This window comes from Spermophilus citellus, assembly GCF_964194105.1.
Source record: "Spermophilus citellus genome assembly, chromosome: 12".
NCBI lineage: Eukaryota > Metazoa > Chordata > Mammalia > Rodentia > Sciuridae > Spermophilus > Spermophilus citellus.
The window spans coordinates 15,970,661-15,991,417 of record NC_138198.1 but is presented as its reverse complement, the minus strand read 5'-3'; the positions used below and the strand labels follow the sequence as shown (position 1 = coordinate 15,991,417).

At 49.1% G+C, this 20,757-nt stretch overlaps 1 protein-coding gene and 1 long non-coding RNA gene across 2 annotated transcripts in view; one reads left to right on the top strand and one right to left on the bottom strand.

Annotated features, from left to right (window-relative positions):
- Positions 1–7,746, bottom strand: part of IMPA2 (inositol monophosphatase 2) — a 43,380-nt gene extending 35,634 nt beyond the window's left edge. The window contains exon 1 of the mRNA XM_081263444.1: positions 7,507–7,746. Coding sequence (XP_081119570.1) covers positions 7,507–7,602 — 96 coding nt within the window. The 5' untranslated portion in view covers positions 7,603–7,746. The remainder of the gene's footprint in view (positions 1–7,506) is intronic.
- Positions 7,747–7,924: 178 nt separating this feature from the next.
- On the top strand, positions 7,925–18,631 carry LOC308631894. The gene is made up of 3 exons (XR_014018379.1): positions 7,925–8,176; positions 9,726–9,793; positions 18,146–18,631. It is a non-coding gene; the product is annotated as an uncharacterized lncRNA (long non-coding RNA).
- Positions 18,632–20,757: the final 2,126 nt, after the last annotated feature.

The window sequence follows — 20,757 nt, the reverse complement described above, 5'->3', positions numbered from 1 at the left end:
GGCAATGAGCTCCTTCCTGGACAGGACTCCAACAGCTCAAGAAACAAAACAGGAACTGACCAGTGGGGTTGCGTCAAAGGAAGGTTCCTGCAGCCACAGACCTTTGCAGCTATTCATCTACAGATGATTAACATCCAGAGGAACAGCAGCTGGGTGTGATGACACACACCTGTCATCCTGGTGCCTCAGGAGGCCGAGGCAGGAGGAGTGCAAGTTGAAGGCCAACCTGAGCAACTTGGTGAGGCGGTGTCTCAAAATAAAATATAAAAGAGGCTGGGTATATAGCAAATGGCCAATAAATATATAAAAAAATTCTCAACATGTGTAGCCATCAGAGAAATGCAAATTAAAATTTTATTTTACACCTCACTTCAGGTACAATGGCTATCATTAAAAAAAATGCCGACTAGGAACACTTATATAGTGTTACTAGAGTGTAAATTAGTATAGTATGGAAGTTCCACAAAAAACTAAAAATATCACATGATCCAGTTATCCCACTCCTGGGTTTATATTGGCAGGAAAAGAAGTCAGAATACAAGAGACACCTGTGCCTGTATTTACGGGAACCTGTACCCACTATTCACAACAGCCAAGATGCGGAATTGCCTAGGTGCTGCCCCCAGAGGGATGGATAAAGAAAACATGGTAAATAGACACAATCAAGTATTCGTCCAGCCACGAGGAAGAATGGAAGCCTGTCATTTGCAGGAAAATGGACAGAACTGGAAACAAGTCGGTGCAGAAAGACAAGTGTCTCACGTTTTCTCTTTTGTGCAGAACCAAAAAATACAGGTGACCTGCAAGTTGGACTACTGAGACAAGGCAGGGGTGGGGGAAAGAGAGGGTGTGAGAGGGTAGGATGATGGTCATGACCAAGGCATGATCAATGCTCCTTGCAAAGGTCACATTGAAACCCATTAATTCGAATAGTTCATGGATATTAATTTTAAAAACTCTGCTGGGGGGCGGGGGCATAGCTCAGTGGTGGGGCCTGTGCTAGCTCATGCAAGGCCCCAGGTTGCATCCCCAGCACCACCATACATAAAAATCCTGTCGGGAAGATGGACAGTTGACCATACATTTCTACGTATAGAAAACCAAGCAAATGGGGCTGGGGATATGGCTCAAGCGGTAGCGCGCTCGTCTGGCATGCATGCGGCCCGGGTTCGATCCTCAGCACCACATACCAACAAAGATGTTGTGTCCGCCGAGAACTAAAAAATAAATATTAAAAATTCTCTCTCTCTCTCCCCTCTCTCACTCTCTCTTTAAAAAAAAGAAAGAAAGAAAACCAAGCAAATGAAAAAACACACACACTTTCTTTTAACTTTAAGGAAAACAAAAGTTGCGTAAGAAAGAAAGGAATGCTATACACTGCAATACCCTGCTCCCCCAGGAATCACACTCACAGCGAGGGCACCCCAGTGGAGGTAGCCGGGACACAAGGAAGAATGGCAGGGCCAGGAGCTCACTGGGCACTCACCTGGAGTTCCACTCAGCCCCACAAAAAGAGGAGGAAAGAAACCAGCAGCTGAGGAGGACAAGGCAGGAGAATCTCAAGTTCAAAGCCACCTCAGCAACTCAGCAAGGCCCTAAGCAACTCAGCAAGACACTGTCTCTAAACACAAAAAGGGTTGGGGGCCTGGCCCAGTGGTGAAGCACCCCAGGTTCAATCCCCAGCACCAAAAAAGAAAGAAAAAAAAGAAAATGCCAGTGGGCCTGGCCAAGCCCCTCCAGGTATCAGGACAATGGCCTGGGGAAATGCAACCTGCTAAGGGGTGAGGCCACCAGGGAAGACAGGAATTCCAGGATGGCACCATGGGTATTGTTCTCCTGCTGTGCTCTGCCTTTCCAAGTGCCAATGCTCATCTCTGAATGCTCACCTCGGACGGATGGGCACAGATCAGCTGCTCTGACAGCTGCGCCAACCTCGCCTCTTTCCACAGTGACCTCCCACCTCCCCGGGCAGGGGCAGCTTTGGCCAGGCACACTTGCTGTGGTTGGTAGGGTCTGTCTGTGGGGTGTACAGCCACACCTGTACTTCCCGTTAGCCATCCTCTACAGGAGTGGTGTCCAAAACGCCTGTCCTATCTTCCACTGGACTGACCTGGCTCTTCTGGGGTCCTGCCTGGTGCTGTCAGCACCACCAGGCAAGACCCCAGAAGAGCACGTGAGCCCATGTGTGGCCGCTGGCAGTGGAGTGTGGGAAGCCATTCTGACACGTGATTGGGTGACTCCTGTTAAGGGCCTGAGGCGCTTTGGCTGTGTCTAAGCTTTCCCGGCCCTTTCCTGATGAGAGAGCCCATCCGTGTTGGGGGTGTGCCTGACCACTGACCCCGGGGACCCAATCACTGACCCTGACCTTGGAGTGCAGCCCCCCCTCAACCTTCATTGGATGGAATTCTCCCCTGAATCTCTTGTTCCCCAATAAAAGGCTACTCCCCGGCGTGTTCACTCTCTCTCTCTCCTGCTAGCCCAGAGTAATCCTTGCTGCCCTGCTGGGCAGTTAGAGGAGGGAACCAGAGAGGGGAGCCGTCTCGGACCTAGCAATAGAAATAAGGTAACTGAGTCTGTGTGTTTTATTTCGATCTCTTCTAACTAACTTTATGCCTAGAACCTCATTAATGCAACCATTGCGCAGGCCGCGTGGTAGAGTGGAGACTGCAGGGGAAATGAGGCTTCCACTGCAAGACCCAGGCGCAAGTCTGTGGAAGAGTCTTCCATGTCTTACACTAGCATATAAAATGTTAACACAGAAAAGAAAATTGGCAGAAAGTTCTCAATTTGATGACAACCTTAAACACATATTTGTTTACCAGTAATGACTTTTGCAGACTATTGGTAATAAATTTCCATCAGCCATGCTACAGGAAAGGCTGAGTTTACCTTTCTACTCCCTCCATAGAAAATACAGTAAGGGCAGCCAGGAGCCATGGTACACATCTAGAATCCCAACAACCCTGGAAGCTGAGACAGGAGGATCACAAGTTGGAGGCCAACCTTGAAAACTTAGTCTCAAAGGAAAAAGGGCTAGGGACATAGCTCAGGAGGAGAGTGTCCCTTGGCTCAAAAGAAGGGAGGAAGGAAATACAAGGGCTGGGGTGTAACAGTAGTACAGTGCTTGCCTACCATGCTCTAAGTACTGGGTTCCATCCTCAACACCACAAAAGAAAATGGAAAAAAAATCATAGTCATTCAAAGATGCAAAGAATATGAAGCCAAAAAGAAGATGAAAAACATAGAATAATGAGAAGCAGCAAACAAATTTTTTTTTTTATGTTTTGACACATTGGCAGAATTTGTTAATCTTAAAATGCATAGTTGTGACTGCTGATTTTTTGTTTGGTTGGTTGTTGTTGTTTTGGGGTACTGAGGATTGAACTCAGGGGCACTTTACCACTGAGCCACATTCCTGGTCCTTTTTATTTTTTAATTTGAAACAGGGTCTCACTAAGTTGCCAAAGGTTTCACTAAATTGCTGCCACTGGCCTCAAATTTGAGATCTTCCTACCTCAGCCTCCTGAGTCTTTGGGATGCTAAGCATGGGCTACCACTTGTGACTGTTCATATTCTAAATAAATGACTTTTGTATCTAAATTGGAATTTGTAAATTAGTATTTTCTTAAAGAGGGCCCCCTAAGTTGCCTAAGCTTCAAGCCTAAAGAAACCTGACACCACCACCCCCAGGAGAATTAAAAAAACATAAAGTACATTGCATGTGATAAACACTCAAGTTAGTGACTGTTGCTTTTTGAACCAGCAGTGGAGTGGGTGGAGGCTGTGGCCTACCAGCCAGGAAGAGGTTCCTGCAAAGGCATAAAGGCTGGGACTGGAGGGTCAGGGTGGCTCCCAGAGCTGCTGAAGGAAAGGGAGGTGGAAAACCAGGGAGGAGGGCAGGGAAGCTGAGGGAACAGGGGCAAGGGATGGGGTAGAGAGAGGTCTGGCAGATTCCCAGGGCGCCTTGGCTGGAACCAGCCTCCACTGACCAGAAGCAACAAAGCCCACCTCTTGGGAGGTTGTCTCTCTGCTCCCCTACCTTTTGGCATCAGACTCTTGGCCTCAGAAGAAGCCCCTAACAGGACAGCAGGGTGCTGGGTACAGGTGAGAGGGTGGGCAGTGGGGCCTGCTCTCCTTCCTCCCTGGGTGGTCTGTTGGAAGGCTGTGTCTCCAGCCAGCACCCAGATCACTATAGGAGTGTGAGTTAAAGACCCTCATTCTCTGCACCGGTTATGATGACCTTGTGTGGCCATGTCTGGCCCTGTCAGACTATTCTCTCACCCGCTGCCAGCCAGGCGGGCAGCATCAGCATAATGCCCACAAGGAGGCCCAGAGTTCAGGGTTTCCTGACCAGACTCCTAATGGCAGCATCTTTATCCCCCATCCTTGTTTTTTTAAAGCTTCTTTGTTGTGTTGACATGCTGTAAAAACATAAATGACCTTTTAAATAAGTTAAAATTCACAAGACCGTGGAGAACTGGCCTGTGATACTGCAAGCTCTATAGGAACATTTGTAAATTTTTTTTTTTTTTAATTAAGACTTCTGTTCCAGACTTCAAACTATACTACAGAGCAATAGTAACAAAAACAGCATGGTACTGGTACCAAAACAGGCGGGTGGACCAATGGTACAGAATAGAGGACACAGTAACCAATCCACAAAACTACAACTATCTTATATTTGATAAAGGGGCTAAAAGCATGCAATGGAGGAAGGATAGCATCTTCAACAAATGGTGTTGGGAAAACTGGAAATCCATTTGCATCAAAATGAAACTGAATCCCTTTCTCTCGCCATGCACAAAACTTAACTCAAAATGGATCAAGGAGCTTGATATTAAATCAGAGACACGGCGTCTGATAGAAGAAAAGTTGGCTATGATCTACATACTGTGGGGTCGGGCTCCAAATTCCTCAATAGGACACCATAGCGCAAGAGTTAACAACTAGAATCAACAAATGGGACTTACTCAAACTAAAAAGTTTTTTCTCAGCAAAAGAAACAATAAGAGATAAACAGGGAGCCTACATCCTGGGAACAAATCTTTACTCCACACACTTCAGATAGAGCCCTAATATCCAGAGTATACAAAGAACTCAAAAAATTAGACAATAAGATAACAAATAACCCAATCAACAAATGGGCCAAGGACCTGAACAGACACTTCTCAGAGGAGGACATACAATCAATCAATAAGTACATGAAAAAATGCTCACCATCTCTAGCAGTCAGAGAAATGCAAATCAAAACCACCCTAAGATACCATCTCACTCCAGTAAGATTGGCAGCCATTATGAAGTCCAACAACAACAAGTGCTGGAGAAGATGCGGGGAAAAGGGTACACTTGTTCATTGTTGGTGGGACTGCAAATTGGTGCAGCCAATTTGGAAAGCAGTATGGAGATTTCTTGGAAAGCTGGGAATGGAACCACCATTTGACCCAGCTATTCCCCTTCTCGGTCTATTCCCTAAAGACCTAATAAGAGCATGCTACAGGGACACTGCTACATCGATGTTCATAGCAGCACAATTCACGATAGCAAGATTGTGGAACCAACCTAGAAGCCCTTCAATAGATGAATGGATTAAAAAATGTGGCATTTATACACAATGGAGTATTACTCTGCTTTAAAAAATGACAAAATCATGGAATTTGGAGGGAAATGAATGGCATTAGAGCAGATTATGCTAAGTGAAGCTAGTCAATCCTTAAAAAACAAAGGCCAAATGACTGCTTTTATATAAGGGGAGTAACCAAGGACAGGGTAGGGATGAAGAGCTTGAGAAGAAGATTAACATTAAACAGGGATGAGAGGTGGGAGGGAAAGGGAGTGAGAAGGGAAATCGCAAGGAAATGGAAGGTGATCCTCAGGGTTATACAAAATTACATATAAGAGGAAAGGAGGGGTAAGAGAAAAATCATACAAGTGGAAGAAATGATTTACAGTAGAGGGAGTAGAGAGAGAAAAGGGGAGGGGAGGGGAGGGGAGGGGAAGGGGGAGAGTAGAGAATAGTCACTAGAATGGCAATATGTAAATCAATGGAAGTGTAACTGATGTGATACAGCAATCTGTATACGGGGTAAAAATGGGAGTTCATAACCCACTTGAATCAAACTGTGAAATATGATATATTAAGAACTATGTAATGTTTTGAACGACCAACAATAAAAAAATAATATACTTTGTATGAAAATATAAAATAAAGTGAAATAAAATTCAAAAAAAAAAAAAAAAGACTTCTGTTCTTCAAAATCTAAATTTGAAACCTGTAACAACTCACCAGCTCACACTACAGTGACTGAATCCTAAACTGTCATCCCCTCAAAGCCCCAAGGAAGCCAAGTTTTATAATAAAATCCTAAAGTTCCTAACTATTCTGAGGATGCGGGATCTGGAAGCAAAGTGAGGCTGGGGGAAGGAGGGCGGGCCAGCTCTGGCTTGCAGACACAAGTGGATCTGCTTTCCAAGAAGAATGTTTGCCCTGAAGCTCTGGCTTTACCGCCTGTGCAGCTGGGACTGGGGTCCCCACTTCTCCTTTAGCAAAGTGAAACGCTTTTTAACTCCAGCATCTTTAGAGCATTTTCGGACTTTTAGAACGAAAAGAAAAACGCCTTTTCTTTGGAAGGCCAATCTGCCCACACCCCTCCTCCGAGCCCAAGCACAGACCTTAACAAGCTAAACTTGGGACAAGGCTTCTTCCTACTCAAATTAGGCCCAGCGGGAGGCCCCCTTATCCCTGCCACACTGCCGGCGCTCCCTACTGCGTGCCGGCGCTCCCTACTACGTGCGGCTGCACTGCAGGAACCGGGGACCACGCAGGAAACGAATACAAAAATGCACAGGAGGAAGGAGAGAAGCTCCGCTCCTGTTTTAAATCCTCGTGGCTGGGTTTCTTCAGTCCTATGGCTTGTTTTTCATCCTTTCGGCATCCTAACAAGTTCCTCCTGAAGGCTGAGTCTGGGCCAATCACTGCGTGAAACCACTTTCAGTTTGTGGGCCGGAGCAAGTTTGGACCCGGATGCCTGGAGAAAGACAACCCAGCACCAGCCCCGCCAGCTCTGCCAGCGCCTGGGGCTTAAAGCTGGGGTAACCTTGACCTGGCCACTGGATCAATTCAAAGGTCCTTAAAACAGCAGCTGCGGTCTTGTAGCCTTGATAAAGTGACTCTCCCGAACGCCAAGGTCAAGCACGCTGCAGCTACCATCCAACTGGCAAAGGAGAGGGGGCGCCCCCGCCCCACGCACCCACTAGGTCCTCACTGCCTCGGGCTGCTGGGTGGAGAAGGGGCAGGGAAGGAGGTGTCCCCGGAGCAAACACAAAGAACTCGCTCCCCCATCACGTCCCAGCACTTCGTCCGGTGCGGCGCGCACTGCTGCGCACAGGACCCCAGCGCACGCCTCGCTCCGGGAGCCGGGCCCTCGCCCCGCGGGACTTCTGCGGGACGCCCAGAGCTCCGAGTGAGGGTGACGCGCCCGCGCGCCCGCCCGCGGCCACCGCGCTCACCTGTCCCGCCTGCAGCGCCAGCTGCACGGCCGCCTCGAAGCACTCTTCCCAGGGGCCCCCAGCGAGCGCCGCCTTGTCCTCGCCGCCCGGCTTCATCACGGCCTCGCCGGGTCCCGCCACCTCCGGCCGTCCTCCAGGATCCAAGAGGGACCCCGGCTCCCGCCGCCCGGATGCCAGGCTCCGCACGCCCTCCTCGCGTTCCCGCCAACTCGCGCCCGTACCACCGCACGCCGCACCACCGAGCCCGCAGGAAGGGAAGCGTGGGGGGCCGTGGCCCGGGTAGCCGCGCCTCGAGGCCCGCCCCCGGCCCGCCCCACTGGGCGTGCCCCGAACGCCCCTGGGCGTCGACCCCACCCTCCCCACCCCCGCACGCAGCCGGGCGTCCCGCCCCTAAGGCCCCGCCCCGCGCCTCCCGCAGGGCCCCGCGCGGTCTCACAGGGCCCCGCGCCCCGGTGGGCGCTGGCCGGGCAGAGGGTTGGGGACGCGGGGCTGGGTCCCGGTGGGCTGCTGCCGGGTGAGCGCAGGCGCCAGGCCACGGCTCTGCCCACCACCGTCCATCCCAGGGCGCCTCTGCGCGCAGCGGCGATCTGGCCCGCACCTTCCAACCAGTCGCTGTTTGTCCGCGGAGGTCGCTGGACGTCCGCCTGCTCGGGTCCCTTGTGGGCAGCAGGTAGGCGGGTTGGATGCACAGGAGCTGCCATTCAGGCTGCAGCCCAACCCACTTGACAGTCACCGGGGTGCGGGAACTGCTCAAAATCAAAACTGGAACTTGAGCCTGGACTGTGACTGTGGCCAGCCTGTCCGTAGTGAGGATGACCCTTTAAACCGCAAGGCTTCCACCTCTGGCACCATGAAAAAGTGAATTCCAGGCATTTCCTGAGAGGAACGGCGGTGTCCAAGAGTTTAACGCGGAGCAGCTCAGCCCAGCCCTTTTACAAAAGCTGCTGACTCCGTGGAAGCATTCTGGCTTGGCCCTTCCCAGAGCCTGGGGAGACGATGAGTTTGTGTAGGAACCCTGAAGGGACGGTTGTTCACTCAGTTAACCTAAGGATGGGAGTGGGCATTTGTGGAGAAACTTTAGGTGTACCGTTCTGGGACAAAAATTCCAAACAGCAGGAGGAAGTAGGAAGGTAGACTTAGGGACAGATTTAGGGCTTATCTCATGAACCCGGCTCATCTTATGGTTCAGAAGAGGAGACCAAGGATCGCCCTGGCCAGTTTAGGACAGGCAAAGGGGTGCTCTACTCCATCCTTCTTATGCTGAGTGATTCGTTTTATTTTTTTGTTTGTTTGTTTGTTTTTAATTTTTTTTATTTTTTAAATTTTTTTATTGGTTGTTCACAACATTACAAAGCTCTTGACATATCATATTTCATACATTAGATTGAAGTGGGTTATGAACCCCCAATTTTACCCCAAATGCAGATTGCAGAATCACGTCGGTTACACATCCACAATTTTACATAATGCCCTATTAGTAATTGTTGTATTCTGCGAGTGATTCGTTTTAAAACGAAATGAGCTCAGTGGTTGATCTTCATGGCAGGTTTTGTGTGTGTGTTGCTGTGCTGGGGACTGAACCCAGGGATGCTCTACCACCGAGCTATATCCTCAGTCCTTTTCGTGTTTTATTTTTTATTTATTTATTTTGGTTCTGGGGATTGAAACCAGGGATGCTTTACCACTGAGCTACATCCCCATCCTTTTTAATTTTTTGTTGAGACAGGGTCTGGATAAGTTGCTTAGGGCCTTGCTAAATTGCTGAGGCTGGCTTTGAACTTGCCTCAGCTTCCCGAGTCACTGGGATTACAGCCATGTGCCAGGGTGCCAGGCTACAAGTTTTCATTAGAGATCATTGTCAGGAAGTGATGAAATTTCTCTTTGGCCTCTTCTCAGCTCCCTTTTCTGAATCTCTCTCCTTCCTCTCTGAACTGTGACCCAACCAGGAAGCTTCTTTATATCTTTTGATAAACTTTTATTATGGATCTCAGCATATCTAAACATCTACATTGAAAGACTTGATAACTTCCTTTTCTAACTGACAAATGTCTTAAGGCACAATAGTGTGACTTTTTAAAGATGTTAAGTTTGGAGCAGCCAGACTTGCCTGAATTGAGGTGCTTTCTTCCTTGCTGTGTGAAAGTTACAAATGCCTTCGAAGCCCCCTTTTTTTTTTTTTTAAGAGAGAGAGAGAATTTTAATTTTTTTTTTTTTTTTAGTTTTCAGCGGACATACATCTTTATTGTATGTGGTGCTGAGGATGGAACCCAGGCCGCACACATGCCAGGTGAGCATGCTACCGCTTGAGCCACATCCCCAGCCCAGCCACATCCCCAGCCTTCGAAGCCCCTTTTCTCAACTATAAAGTGGTCTCTGTAGCTATTATATGAGGGAATATACGTGTGTTTGGCACTCAGCAACGGGGAAGCCTGAGGAAGAAGGATCCCAAATTCGAGGCCAGCTTGAGCAGCTTAGCAAGGCCCTACCTCAAAATAGAAGGTTAAAAGGGGGACTGGGGTTGTGACTCAGTGGTAGAGCACTTGCCTAACACATGTGAGGCACTGGGTTCAATCTTCAACACCATAAAAAAACTAATAAAAAATATTACTATAATAAATACAACAGCAATAAAAATAAACAAAGACATAAAAAGATCTTTATTTTAAAAAGGGGGGAGGGGTGTAGCTCAGTGGTAGAGCCCCTGGGTTCAATCCCCAGTTCCAAAAAACAAAAAAGGCTGGTCACTCAAGCACCAATGTGACTGACCTCCAAGATCAGCATGTTGCTTGTCACATAATAGGTACTTAATAAATCTGTTAGTCATCGAAAACAACATCATCTTTTTCTAACAGATAATGCAAATCTCTCCTGCCTTAATGAGGATCCTTCACCACCCTGCCTTAGATGTCCTCTGCACGTTGCATCTTGCAGGACAAACCTCAGAGTCCTGAGCTCTGCTAACTTCCCACTTCCCACCTACAGCCTGGTGGGTGCTCTGGTCCTCAGGAGATCACATGCACAGTGTGTAGGCCGGGGGTGACAGGGGAGGGTGGGGGGCATCAAGATGGACTGCATGTCCTTATTGTCCTAGGAGCCCCTCCCCTGGTCTTCTCTGGAACACAGCAAAGGCTAAATAAGCAAAATCTCAGGCAGAGTTTTCTTCTATCGGTTTCTCTAGCTTCCCCAGTTGTTCTGAAATCTGATCTTATTCTCCAGAGCTGACTTGGACACTGAATAAATTTTTGGTTTATTTCATCTCATCTAAGTCCCTAGAAGCAGTCCCAGGACAATTCTGTCCAGTGTTAACTTTACTGTAGAAGATTGATATTATGGGCTGAACTGTGCCCCTCCCACAAAATCCACACGCTGAAGTTCTGACCCCAGAATGAATAGTGAAGTAACCTGGTGGAGAACTTTTTAACAGCTCTATGGGCACAGAGCTTTGCAAGCACTGCTGGAGTCATGCGATGCCTTCTGGGCATGTGCAGGGTCCAGTAGCAGTCCATGAAACAAACCAGAATAAGATTAGGTTTCAGAGCAACTCGGGGAAGCTAGAGAATCGGATACAAGGAGAAGATGGAGGTAGAACCTTTAAAGAGGTAGTTAAGTTAAATTGGGGTTGTTAGGGCCAACCCTAATTTAAGATGACTGATGTCCTTATAAGAAGAGGGAATTTGCACACACAGAAAGTCACTGGGAGCCTGACAGGATGGTACATACCTGTCAAGCCAGTGACTCAGGAGGCTGAGGCTGGAGGATCACAAGTTCAAGGCCAGCATCAGCAATTTAGTGAGTCCTTAAGCAATGTAAGACCCTGTCTCAAAAAAAAATAAAAAGGGTTAGGGATGTGGCTCAGCAATAAAGCACCCCTGAGTTAAATCCGCAGTATCCAAAAAGAAGAAGAAAAGAAAGACAGACACTGGGAGTGGTCATGAACCAGCAAAGATCATTTGAAGACAATCATATGCAAGCCAAGGAGATAGACCCTAGGAGAAACCAGCCCTGCCCACACCCGATGGAAACCTTGCAGGCTGTGGGTCTTTGTTACAAAATCCCAAGCTACATGTTCCAATGGGAACCCAGGGGATTTACCTTGTGCACCCCAATACTACAGACCACAAGGAGCTCCTTTCAGCCCAGACCACGCAGGGGAGTGGGGAGTACAGAGCTCACAGGGCCAGAGCCAACCCTGCTGCCATCTCTGGCCCCGCAGTGAGGGGTCATTTCTGCAGTGATGGGAGCCAGCCAGCACCACCCAGTAGTGCACAGAGTCAGGTGGGTGATGGCCGACAAGTGCTGTGTGTTTGGGTGCCACCTGACCTGCACATGGACAGGCAGCAACACATGCCTCTAGTAATCCTTGCAAAGCTGTGTGCCCACAGAGCTGTTAACCGCCAGGTTACATCACTGCTCACTTATTCCCACTATAACCCTGGAGGTGCTTTTTCCTACTCTGGGGAAATCTGCTAAATGGTTACTTGCCTTTGAGGAAGGGGTTAATGTGGTAGTCCTTCTTCTCTTGCTGAGCCGAACCTTTAACTTCTGAGAATTCACAGACTCACATTTCTTCCTGGTTTGCCTTTTAATCACTTTTCAGGGTCCCACATTCATAGATTCTGGAGAGTAAGGAATTGTACTTCAATAATCGATGTCCCCTCTGACCTATGAAATCAATGTCCAGCACTTCCAATTCTAAGCCTGATGGCCTGAGTGGAAATTAGCAGGCTAGACTAGAGGTCATATTTTGCAACCTGCACATTCAGTTGTACAACATGCAACTCTATTCACTTCCTCATAACTGAACTTTCTTGCCTCACCTCCCGCCTGATAGCAGAAAACTGCACCTACTTACTTTCAGACTCTTCACACCTGTGTCGATGCAAAATATCAATTCTGCTTTAAAGAAAAACAAGATAGATTGTTCTGAACCAAATATAAGTAGCTTAGGCCTGGGAACACAGATTCGAGTTATTTGAAGGCGTGTTCTGAAGAACAAAGACCTGCAAGGACCCTTTGGGCAGAGAACAAAGTTAATCACAAACCAGTTCATTCAGGGAATACATTGATAAAGTGGACGGTACCTTGCTGCATTCTTAGGAGAAGACTGGAAAATCAGGGGTCTGTTCTTTTACCTAGTTGTCAGTGCTAGGCCAGACACCAGGTCAGAACCATGACTTCTTTATCTTAGGGCCTCAGGTACTTTGTCCTGCAGGTCCATCTGCCTGGGCTTCATCTCTCTGGGGAGGAAGAAGTTATCTCACTGGTGCTTGCTAAAGAACTCTATTGCAATAGTTTCTCGGGAAATGCTTCATTTCACACTTTAGTGATTTTTCATACATTTCAGGTTTAAAATTCAATCAATTCCACCTCGAACTGTTCCTTTTTCCATGTGTGGGTCTGCACAAATGGACCTGGCCAGAGAGGCCCATACTCCTTGGCCTTGGCTGAGTCCTACATTGGCCAAGCTGAGACCCCATCTGCCCACTGTGCCTTGGCTTTGCCCCAGCCCCTGTGGCTTCTCCTGGGTAGCCTGACCGTTCTGGGCCTGCTCATGTGGGTCTCTTGTTTGCTCCAGGAGGCCTCTAGAGCCTGAACACTAACTTTGCTATCATGCAGTTCTTCTGTGTTGGTGTCTGTGGAAGAACCCAGGAGCTCACTGGTTCCCCAGGTCCCACAGGAAGGCACCCAAGCCTTCATTGTCGCCTGGCTCCTCACCTCTGCAGGAGAGAGGGCTTCTGCGCCCTGTGGGAGGTAACCCTGCCTCTTCTCCTCCCCCTCTCCAGGCAGCTGTGCCCTTGTAGGAGAGAAAGGGACACTGGCTATGTTCCAGCACATCTCCCCTCCCCCTCAAAGAACTTTGTTTGTTTGTTTTCAGTGCTGGGAATCCAACTCAGACCCTCATGCATTCTGGGTAGGTGACACCACTGAGCTATGTCCCCAGCCTCTCCCCCAATTTTCTTTTTACTTTTCATTTAATTTTATATTTTAGTAGTGGCAATTGAATCCAGAGGCACTCTGCTGCTGAGCTACATTTTAATAATTAATTTAATTATTTAAAAACATTTTTTTTGGTTGTACACGACACAATACCTTTATTTATTTTTATGTGGTGTTGAGGATCAAAACCAGTGCCTCACATGAGCTAGACAAGTGCTCTACCACCGAGCTACATCCCCAACCCTAATTTTAATTATTTAATAACAAGTTAATTATTTTTAATTTTGGGACAAGGTCTCACTAAGTTGCCCAGGCTGGCCTCAAACTTGTAATCCTCTTGCTTCAGCTTCCCATGTCACTGGGATTATAAGAATGTGCCATTGGGCATGGCCCAGTTTTCTTTTTTTTCTTTCTTTTAAATGTTTTTAAAAGTGTGTTATACTTGTACATCATAGCAGGTTCATTTCATCATAATCATACATGCATAGAATATAATTTGCTCCATATCAGTCCCCAGTACTTCTTCTTTCCCTCCCCTCTTCCCTCCCACTGTTCCCCTTACTCTGCTGATCTATTATTATTCTATGTATTTATTCACTGTAATTGGTGCTTTATAGATGGTGAAACCCACTGTAGTGAATCATTGGGTCCATTTCATTCTGTAGTCCTTCCATTTCCCTCTTCCCTCCCTTTTCCCATCCCTCCTCCCTCCCCCATGGTCTTACACTTTACTCATCTGCTATCTGTTTTCCTGGGATACCCCCTCTTTCCTTCCCCTGATTTTGGTCTAGCTTCCACATAGGAGAGAAAATGTTAGACCATTGACCTTCTGAGTCTGGCTGATTTCACTGAGCATGGTATCCTCCATTTCCACCTATTTACCAGCGAATGCCATAACATATTCACAGCAAAATGTAGAGGAAGGTTCAGAGATTTCCCATCTGCGTCCCCTGTACACAGCTGCTTATCTCTCCTATCTTCTTTGTTGGCCCTGACCTACTGGGCAGTGCTTCACTCTGAGTTCTTCAGTGATAAACACGCATCCTGTCCCTTGGGTAACTGAAGCCTTAGATCTGCTGCCGACTCCTGGGGTGAAAATGAGTGGAGGTGGCACAGACTGACAAACTCTCCTCCTGCCTATAGTTTAAAACTGGGTTGTTTTCTAGGAAATGTTTCTGTTTTTTTTTTTTTTTATTGCAGACTTATGTTCATTTGCATGCAATGTGGTCCCCTATCCCCGCAACTAAAAAGATTTTGTTACAATATTCCATTCAGTTTGGGTGTATTTTTACTACAGAGAAAAGAGAGGAAAAACAATCTTTTTACCTGGGGAAAGTTGTATGTTGGTGCACACAAAGATGCTTCAGAGCTATAGGTAACATCTGTGGGGAGATGCAAGGAGGCTGGGCTGCACTGTCCCAGGAGGGGTCTTGCACTTGACCTACTCACTACAGGACCATGCTGGAGGAAGCCCGGTGGGGCTTTGTGTCTTGGTTCCAGAACACTAAAAATCACACTTGTTCCAGAACAAATGCCCCGTGACTTCCGGGGAAGAGGGTATCAGAGATGGGGTTTCCCAGCACACTGAGCCTGCCCTCTCCGTGGTTCAGGACACGAAGGAGGGACCATCTCGGAACCTTGTCGATGTCCCTTTACGTCTCCTTAGTCCGTCACCATCCTTCTCAGGTAGTGCGATTGATGACGGAGCTAAAGCGTGCGTGTCTGAGGGACGAGAGGTCTGAAGCGGGAAGTCTGTTCCTGGACATTCCACAGTCAGTAGTATCCAGAGCTTAGACCAGCTCCCAAGACACAAATGCTAGAAGGTGCCATGCTGAGGCTCCCACCTGTCATCTTAGTGACTGCGGAGGCTGAGGCAGGAGGATGGCAAGTTCAAGGCCAACCCCAGCAACTTAGCCAGACCTTGTCTCAAAATAAAAAAATAAAAAGAGCTGGGGATGTGACTTAGTGGTAGAGCCACTCAGCCCCCTGGGTTCAATCCCCATAGTACAAAAAAAAAAAAAAAAAAAGGAAAAGAAAAAAGATCTAGAAGGCCACTCTCCTTCCAGGCCCCAAGCCCCTCCCAGTTCTCACACACTGCCTCATTCTCATGCCCCGTCCAGCCTCTGTCACCCTCAGGTCCCTACAGGCAGTACCCAGTCCCCTGCCCCGACATGTTCCCAGTTTCTCTTCTTCCCTCTGACCCCAACAGCCCCTAACAGTGGAGTCCTCTGGAAGCTTGTGGGCACTCCCAGGGCCAGTGTGCAGGGGTGAGGCTGGTGTGTGGGTGGCCATGCCCTCTTCTCCCACCGCTCTCTGGCTCCTCTTGGGCTCTTCTGTGTTAGGCGGGAACTCCAGCTCCCAGGAGGCTTTTTGGGTCACCATCATCGTCTTGTGTGAGCTGGCGTCTTGTGTGTTCGTGTCTCTCTTGGCTTGTGACTTTTCGCCCGACCCCAACACAACTTTCAAGGTGTTGCCAGCATTTAAAGAATGGTCCTTAACTGCTTGTCTCTGAGGTGGCTGACAGCTGCGTGGGGTGTGTGGAGAAGTCAGTGAAACTGTGGAAAGGACCTGCACACAGTAGGTGCTCACTAAACGCTGGCCTCTTTCCATTGCCTGACCTTAGTGCTGCCTGGTGGTGCATTTGCTTGTTCTTGCTAACTCTTTCCCTCCACTGGTTTCTCCCAAGCCCTCTGCTCTCTGCTCAAACCCCAGCCTCACACTGCGTCCACTGCCGTGGTCGAAGCTGACCGCAGCAGCCTCACCATCCCATTCTCCTCCTGCTTCTCCTCTGCCCAGACCCTGCCCTTCCCTTTGTGCTGGGGGCCTCCCTGCCTCCTCCTGCTGCCCCCCTTCCTCTTCACTTCCTGTTCCTCCTGTGTGCATGCCCTCCGTCCATCTGCCTGCACCATGTCCCCCTTCCGCTCAAGCTCCTCTCCCTGAATGTTCCTGTTGACCTTGTGCCTCTGGTTCTACCACTCTCCTTTGGTTTGCAGCCAATGTCCCCCAAGGAGCGCCCCCCTCCTCGCATAGACACCACCCATCATTCCAATGTCCCCCAAGGAGCGCCCCCCTCCTCGCATAGACACCACCCATCATTCCAATGTCTCCCAAGGAGCACCTCCTCCTCACATAGATGCCACCCCCGTCATTCCTCAGCCCACACCTTGCCCTGTGTGAGCTGCTGCTCTTGCAAATGTCACCAGTGCCCTTCCAAGGGCTGCACACAAGGAACCCTTTAAGATGGCTCTCCTGCTGGCGTCCTCGATGGCATTTCACTTAGGGGACAACTGCTTGGAATTCTCCTCTGGGCTTCAGGACACAGTGTCTGCTGATGCATTCCACGCCATTTTCTGGTCTCTGTGAAAACACTCGCCTCCCCCTTCCCTGTTCACTCTTGGCCACGTTCTGCACGACTGCCAAGTGCCAGGCTGGCGGCTCGTGTGTGTGTGTGTGTGTGTGTGTGTGTGTGTGTGTGTGTATGTGTGTGTGTATGCTTGCCACGGGACAAAGGTGAGGTCCCAGTCCTCAGGGAGCACCATGTCAATGAGGTCCCCAGAGAAGCAGAATGTGAATGAGGGGCCTGGAGTAGCTGAGCGGCAGAGCGCATGCCCAGCGGGCTTCAGGCCCTGGGTTCTGTCCCCAGCCTGGAAAAACAAATAAAATGAGAGAATAACTTAAACTCCTGAAATACAGGGTGACCCCCAATCACATATGCCTTTCTTTAGACTAATCAGTGGAAGCTCAGTAGTCAGAGCAGCTTTGCCCTAGACACCGAGGAGCCCGGCTCCAGAAAAAACTCTGATCTTTCAGACCTGGCCCAAGGCGACTCCCAGCGGGTCAGGTGCTGCCTTCCTCACTGGAGCTGGTGTGCCGCTGGTGACCCCAGCTTTTGGACAGATTTCAGTGCAGGACTCAGAAACCACCCATCCCAAGATGGGAGGCTGCCTCCAAGGAGACCCTCCTGCCCCTTCCTTTTGGTCTCCTCTCCCTCCTGTGTGCACTCTGGGACCCCGAGGATGCTCTCCCAGCCTAGCCCAGAGCTCATACTTCTCCACACCCAGCCCTCCCCGCTCCGCCCTGTCCCCAGGCCTCTGGGTCCTGGCAGCCCAGTTTATTCCAACCAGTCTAGAAATACTCACACCAGGAAATTATTTGGTTTTCTTGGTTTTCAAATCTGATTGGCACTTAATGATTATCTTTATTTATTTTTTTAAAAGATGGGGTTTTGCTATGTGCTGCTTAAGCTGGCCCCTAACTGTGCTCTCCAATGATCCTCCTGCCTCAGCCTCCCTAGTAGCTGGGACTTCAGGTGCTCACCATCACGCCCAGCAAGGGAGTTTAGAATTGAATGAATAAAAGCAGGTTTTTGTTTTCGAGATGACAAACCTAAAGAGAGATCACTGGGCCTGAGTGATGGGATAAGGCTTCAAGAAATTTTGTGGACAACTTGGCAAAGGAAACTTAAATCCTTAGATCTCAGATGTGGACAAGGAAGGGGGATGTGGAGTTGACTAGCCATTGTAAGGTCAGCATGTTGAAGGGCCTGATGTTTGGAGCACATGGAGCAAGACCTGCCTGAGCTGGTCACACTGGAGGTGTCCCAATGACTTCTGGGCAAACTCTGAGGGTTACTTATTCAACTATGCGATGAAATACATTCAAACATGCAATCTTGCACCTGGCAAGTTTTTTTTCCCCCCAGGAGGGCAGGTACTGAAACTTCCACCACAGTCAGCTGTCTCCCATTGGCCATTGACCAACAAGAATATGTCCAAGGAAACAATGGTGTGAATCAGGATGCGTATTTGGAGAAAGAAAAGACATAGCAGTGAAGGAGCTAAGGATGAACTGTCTCAAAATATGCCACATTGGTCTGTTGCTGATTTTGAGCTGATATCATTTGAGAAAGGATAGCCTTGGAGAAGGTGGCTCGGCCTGTCTGTATGCAGCAAGCCGGGAAGGCAGGGAAATGGCCTTCTTCACCAGAGCCTGTGCTTGGGCTGCAGCAGATGGGCTGGCCCAGCTCCCCAGTCCCCTGCTCTCCTCCTGGCTCTAAGTGACACCCCTGGAACTCACTGCTGCTGAATCCAGATGGCCATCTGGGCTGTCACCCCTTGCCACGAGGGTGCTTTGGTCATCTCACTGTCCTGTGAAGGTCCGCATGTACATATGAAATTAATAAAGTTTTATGCTTTGCTCTTGTTAATCAGCTCCTGTGTAAACTGGGTTCCTGGATGCAGTTGAAGAACCCACCTAGGAACCATGGGGGATAGAGAGGACACTCCATCCCTGCAGCAGCCAGGTAGAGTGTGGGGTGATAGAAGGACTCTCAGGAGAAGGGGCCACAGCAAGCTGCCTTTGCTAAGGCTCTTCTGGGACAGAAGCTCCCAGGCCCTGCCTGCCTCCTCCCAGCCTTCCATCTAACTCACATGGTGGTTGGTATTCTTCTGAAGGAGGCCCTGGGATTGAATGGGGCTGGCACAACCACCACAGCCTCCCCAGAACCATAATGAGTCCACACACCGCCGCATGCATCAGGGCTAATAATAGAGAAGAGCAGTGAGGCCTGACATTATTCAGGGTCTGGGAACTCACCCAATCAGTGCTACTCAAACCTGGGCAGGGCTGTAGCACTCAGGGGAGCACAGCACTGGGCGCCTTCAGGAGGGGCAGAAGGTCTCCTGCAGAGACTGCAGAGGAAATGCCCTCCTCCAGCTATAGGAATCCTAACCTCCACGATAAGCTATAGAGCATTCACAATTATATTTTTTAGCTGTGCCTTATACCTGACACCCCAAGTCCAAACTTGCAGTAGTCACGTCCCCTTTAAGTTGCCACAGTACAATGAAGTAGTAATGCATGTACAAAAGCATGTGGCATTACAGAAGTCTTTTCTCAAACTACTCAAGCCTGTTGGGACCTACCAAATTTAACTTGCCATTGATTCCTATCTCCCACTCCTCCAGCCAGGCTGTAGGAAACTGGATTCCTACCTCAGGTTGTCCTGTGCTTTCTCTTCCTCACAGTGTGCAAGTAGTGACAACCTGTCCCACCACCCTGTCCTCATTGCAGCCACAACAGTCCAGGGTAGCCTGTCCTTCAAGCCAGGTCAGCAAATGCTTGAACACACTGACAGGTAACAGTGACAAGCAATGGCAGCCACATGCTGTGGGTTACAAATACCTGCTGAGTGTCCCTTCTCTGAAATGCTTGGGATCAGAAAGTTTTCTGATTTTGGATTTAAAAATAAAAAAAAAAAAATTGCAAATACATCACGTGGTATCTTGGGGATGGGGACCAAGTCTAGACATGAGATCCTTTTATGTTGCATATACTGTATTCACATAGCCTGAAGGCAACTTTATGCAATATTTTAAATAATTTAATGTATAAAGCACAGCTTCGCATGGAATTTTCCACTTGCAGCATCATGTTGATCTTCCAGATTTCAAATTTCTGAGCATTTGGGTTTGGGATTCCAGACCTGGGTGCTCGATCTGTATTCCAGCTCCCACCACAGAGTTCCAGGCCAAGATCAGGCCCAAGAGACACCCACCTCAGTTCTGAAATCTCATCGGTGAGAGTCTGTTTCCTCGAGGCCAATCTGCCATCAGTCCTGGTCATGGCAAGAAAATAGAAATAGCCCTAAGCATTTCAACAGAGAGAACTCACACAAGAAATCGGTTAAGCAGGTAAAAAGGCAAAGGCAGGAAACCGAGGCCGTGAAGATAGCAGTGGAACCAGTTCCTGCCATCACCAACCTCAGGGCAGAGGTTGGGAGAACGGTGCCTGGAGCTGAGAGCCAGAGCCCACAGAGGACGCTGCTGGGCAGGCGGGCAGGCGCAGGCGAGGTCCTCCAGGAAGAGTGCTGCTGGCTGGTGCCACACGTCCACAGGGCACAGCGAGGTGGGCCAGGCGTGCTGATGAGGACAGGGCAAGCAGGTCCCTTGGGCTCCAGACGCCCTGTCATCTCTGTGCTCTCCCACCGCTGTCCCTGCTGCCTGTCCCTAGCAGAAGCCATTGGCATAGGGGAACTGCGTGTTCAGTCAGCCTCAGCAGCAAGCTGTGGAGCAGAGGAGGGTGGCACTGAGCTCAAAGACCATGGCTTACGATCCTTCAAGCATGGCCTCTGGGGTCCTATGGGCCTTGCTGCCCACCAGTCCTGCTGCCCTTTATGTAAGACAAGCTTCGTGCCCTCTCTGCAAGTAGGAGGGGTTAAGTTATCTTTCCTTATGATCCAATGCACCTGCTCAGGTGACTGAAAGCCAGGGACCAGCCAGGCATGGTGGAGCACCCCTGTAATCCTAGGGGCTC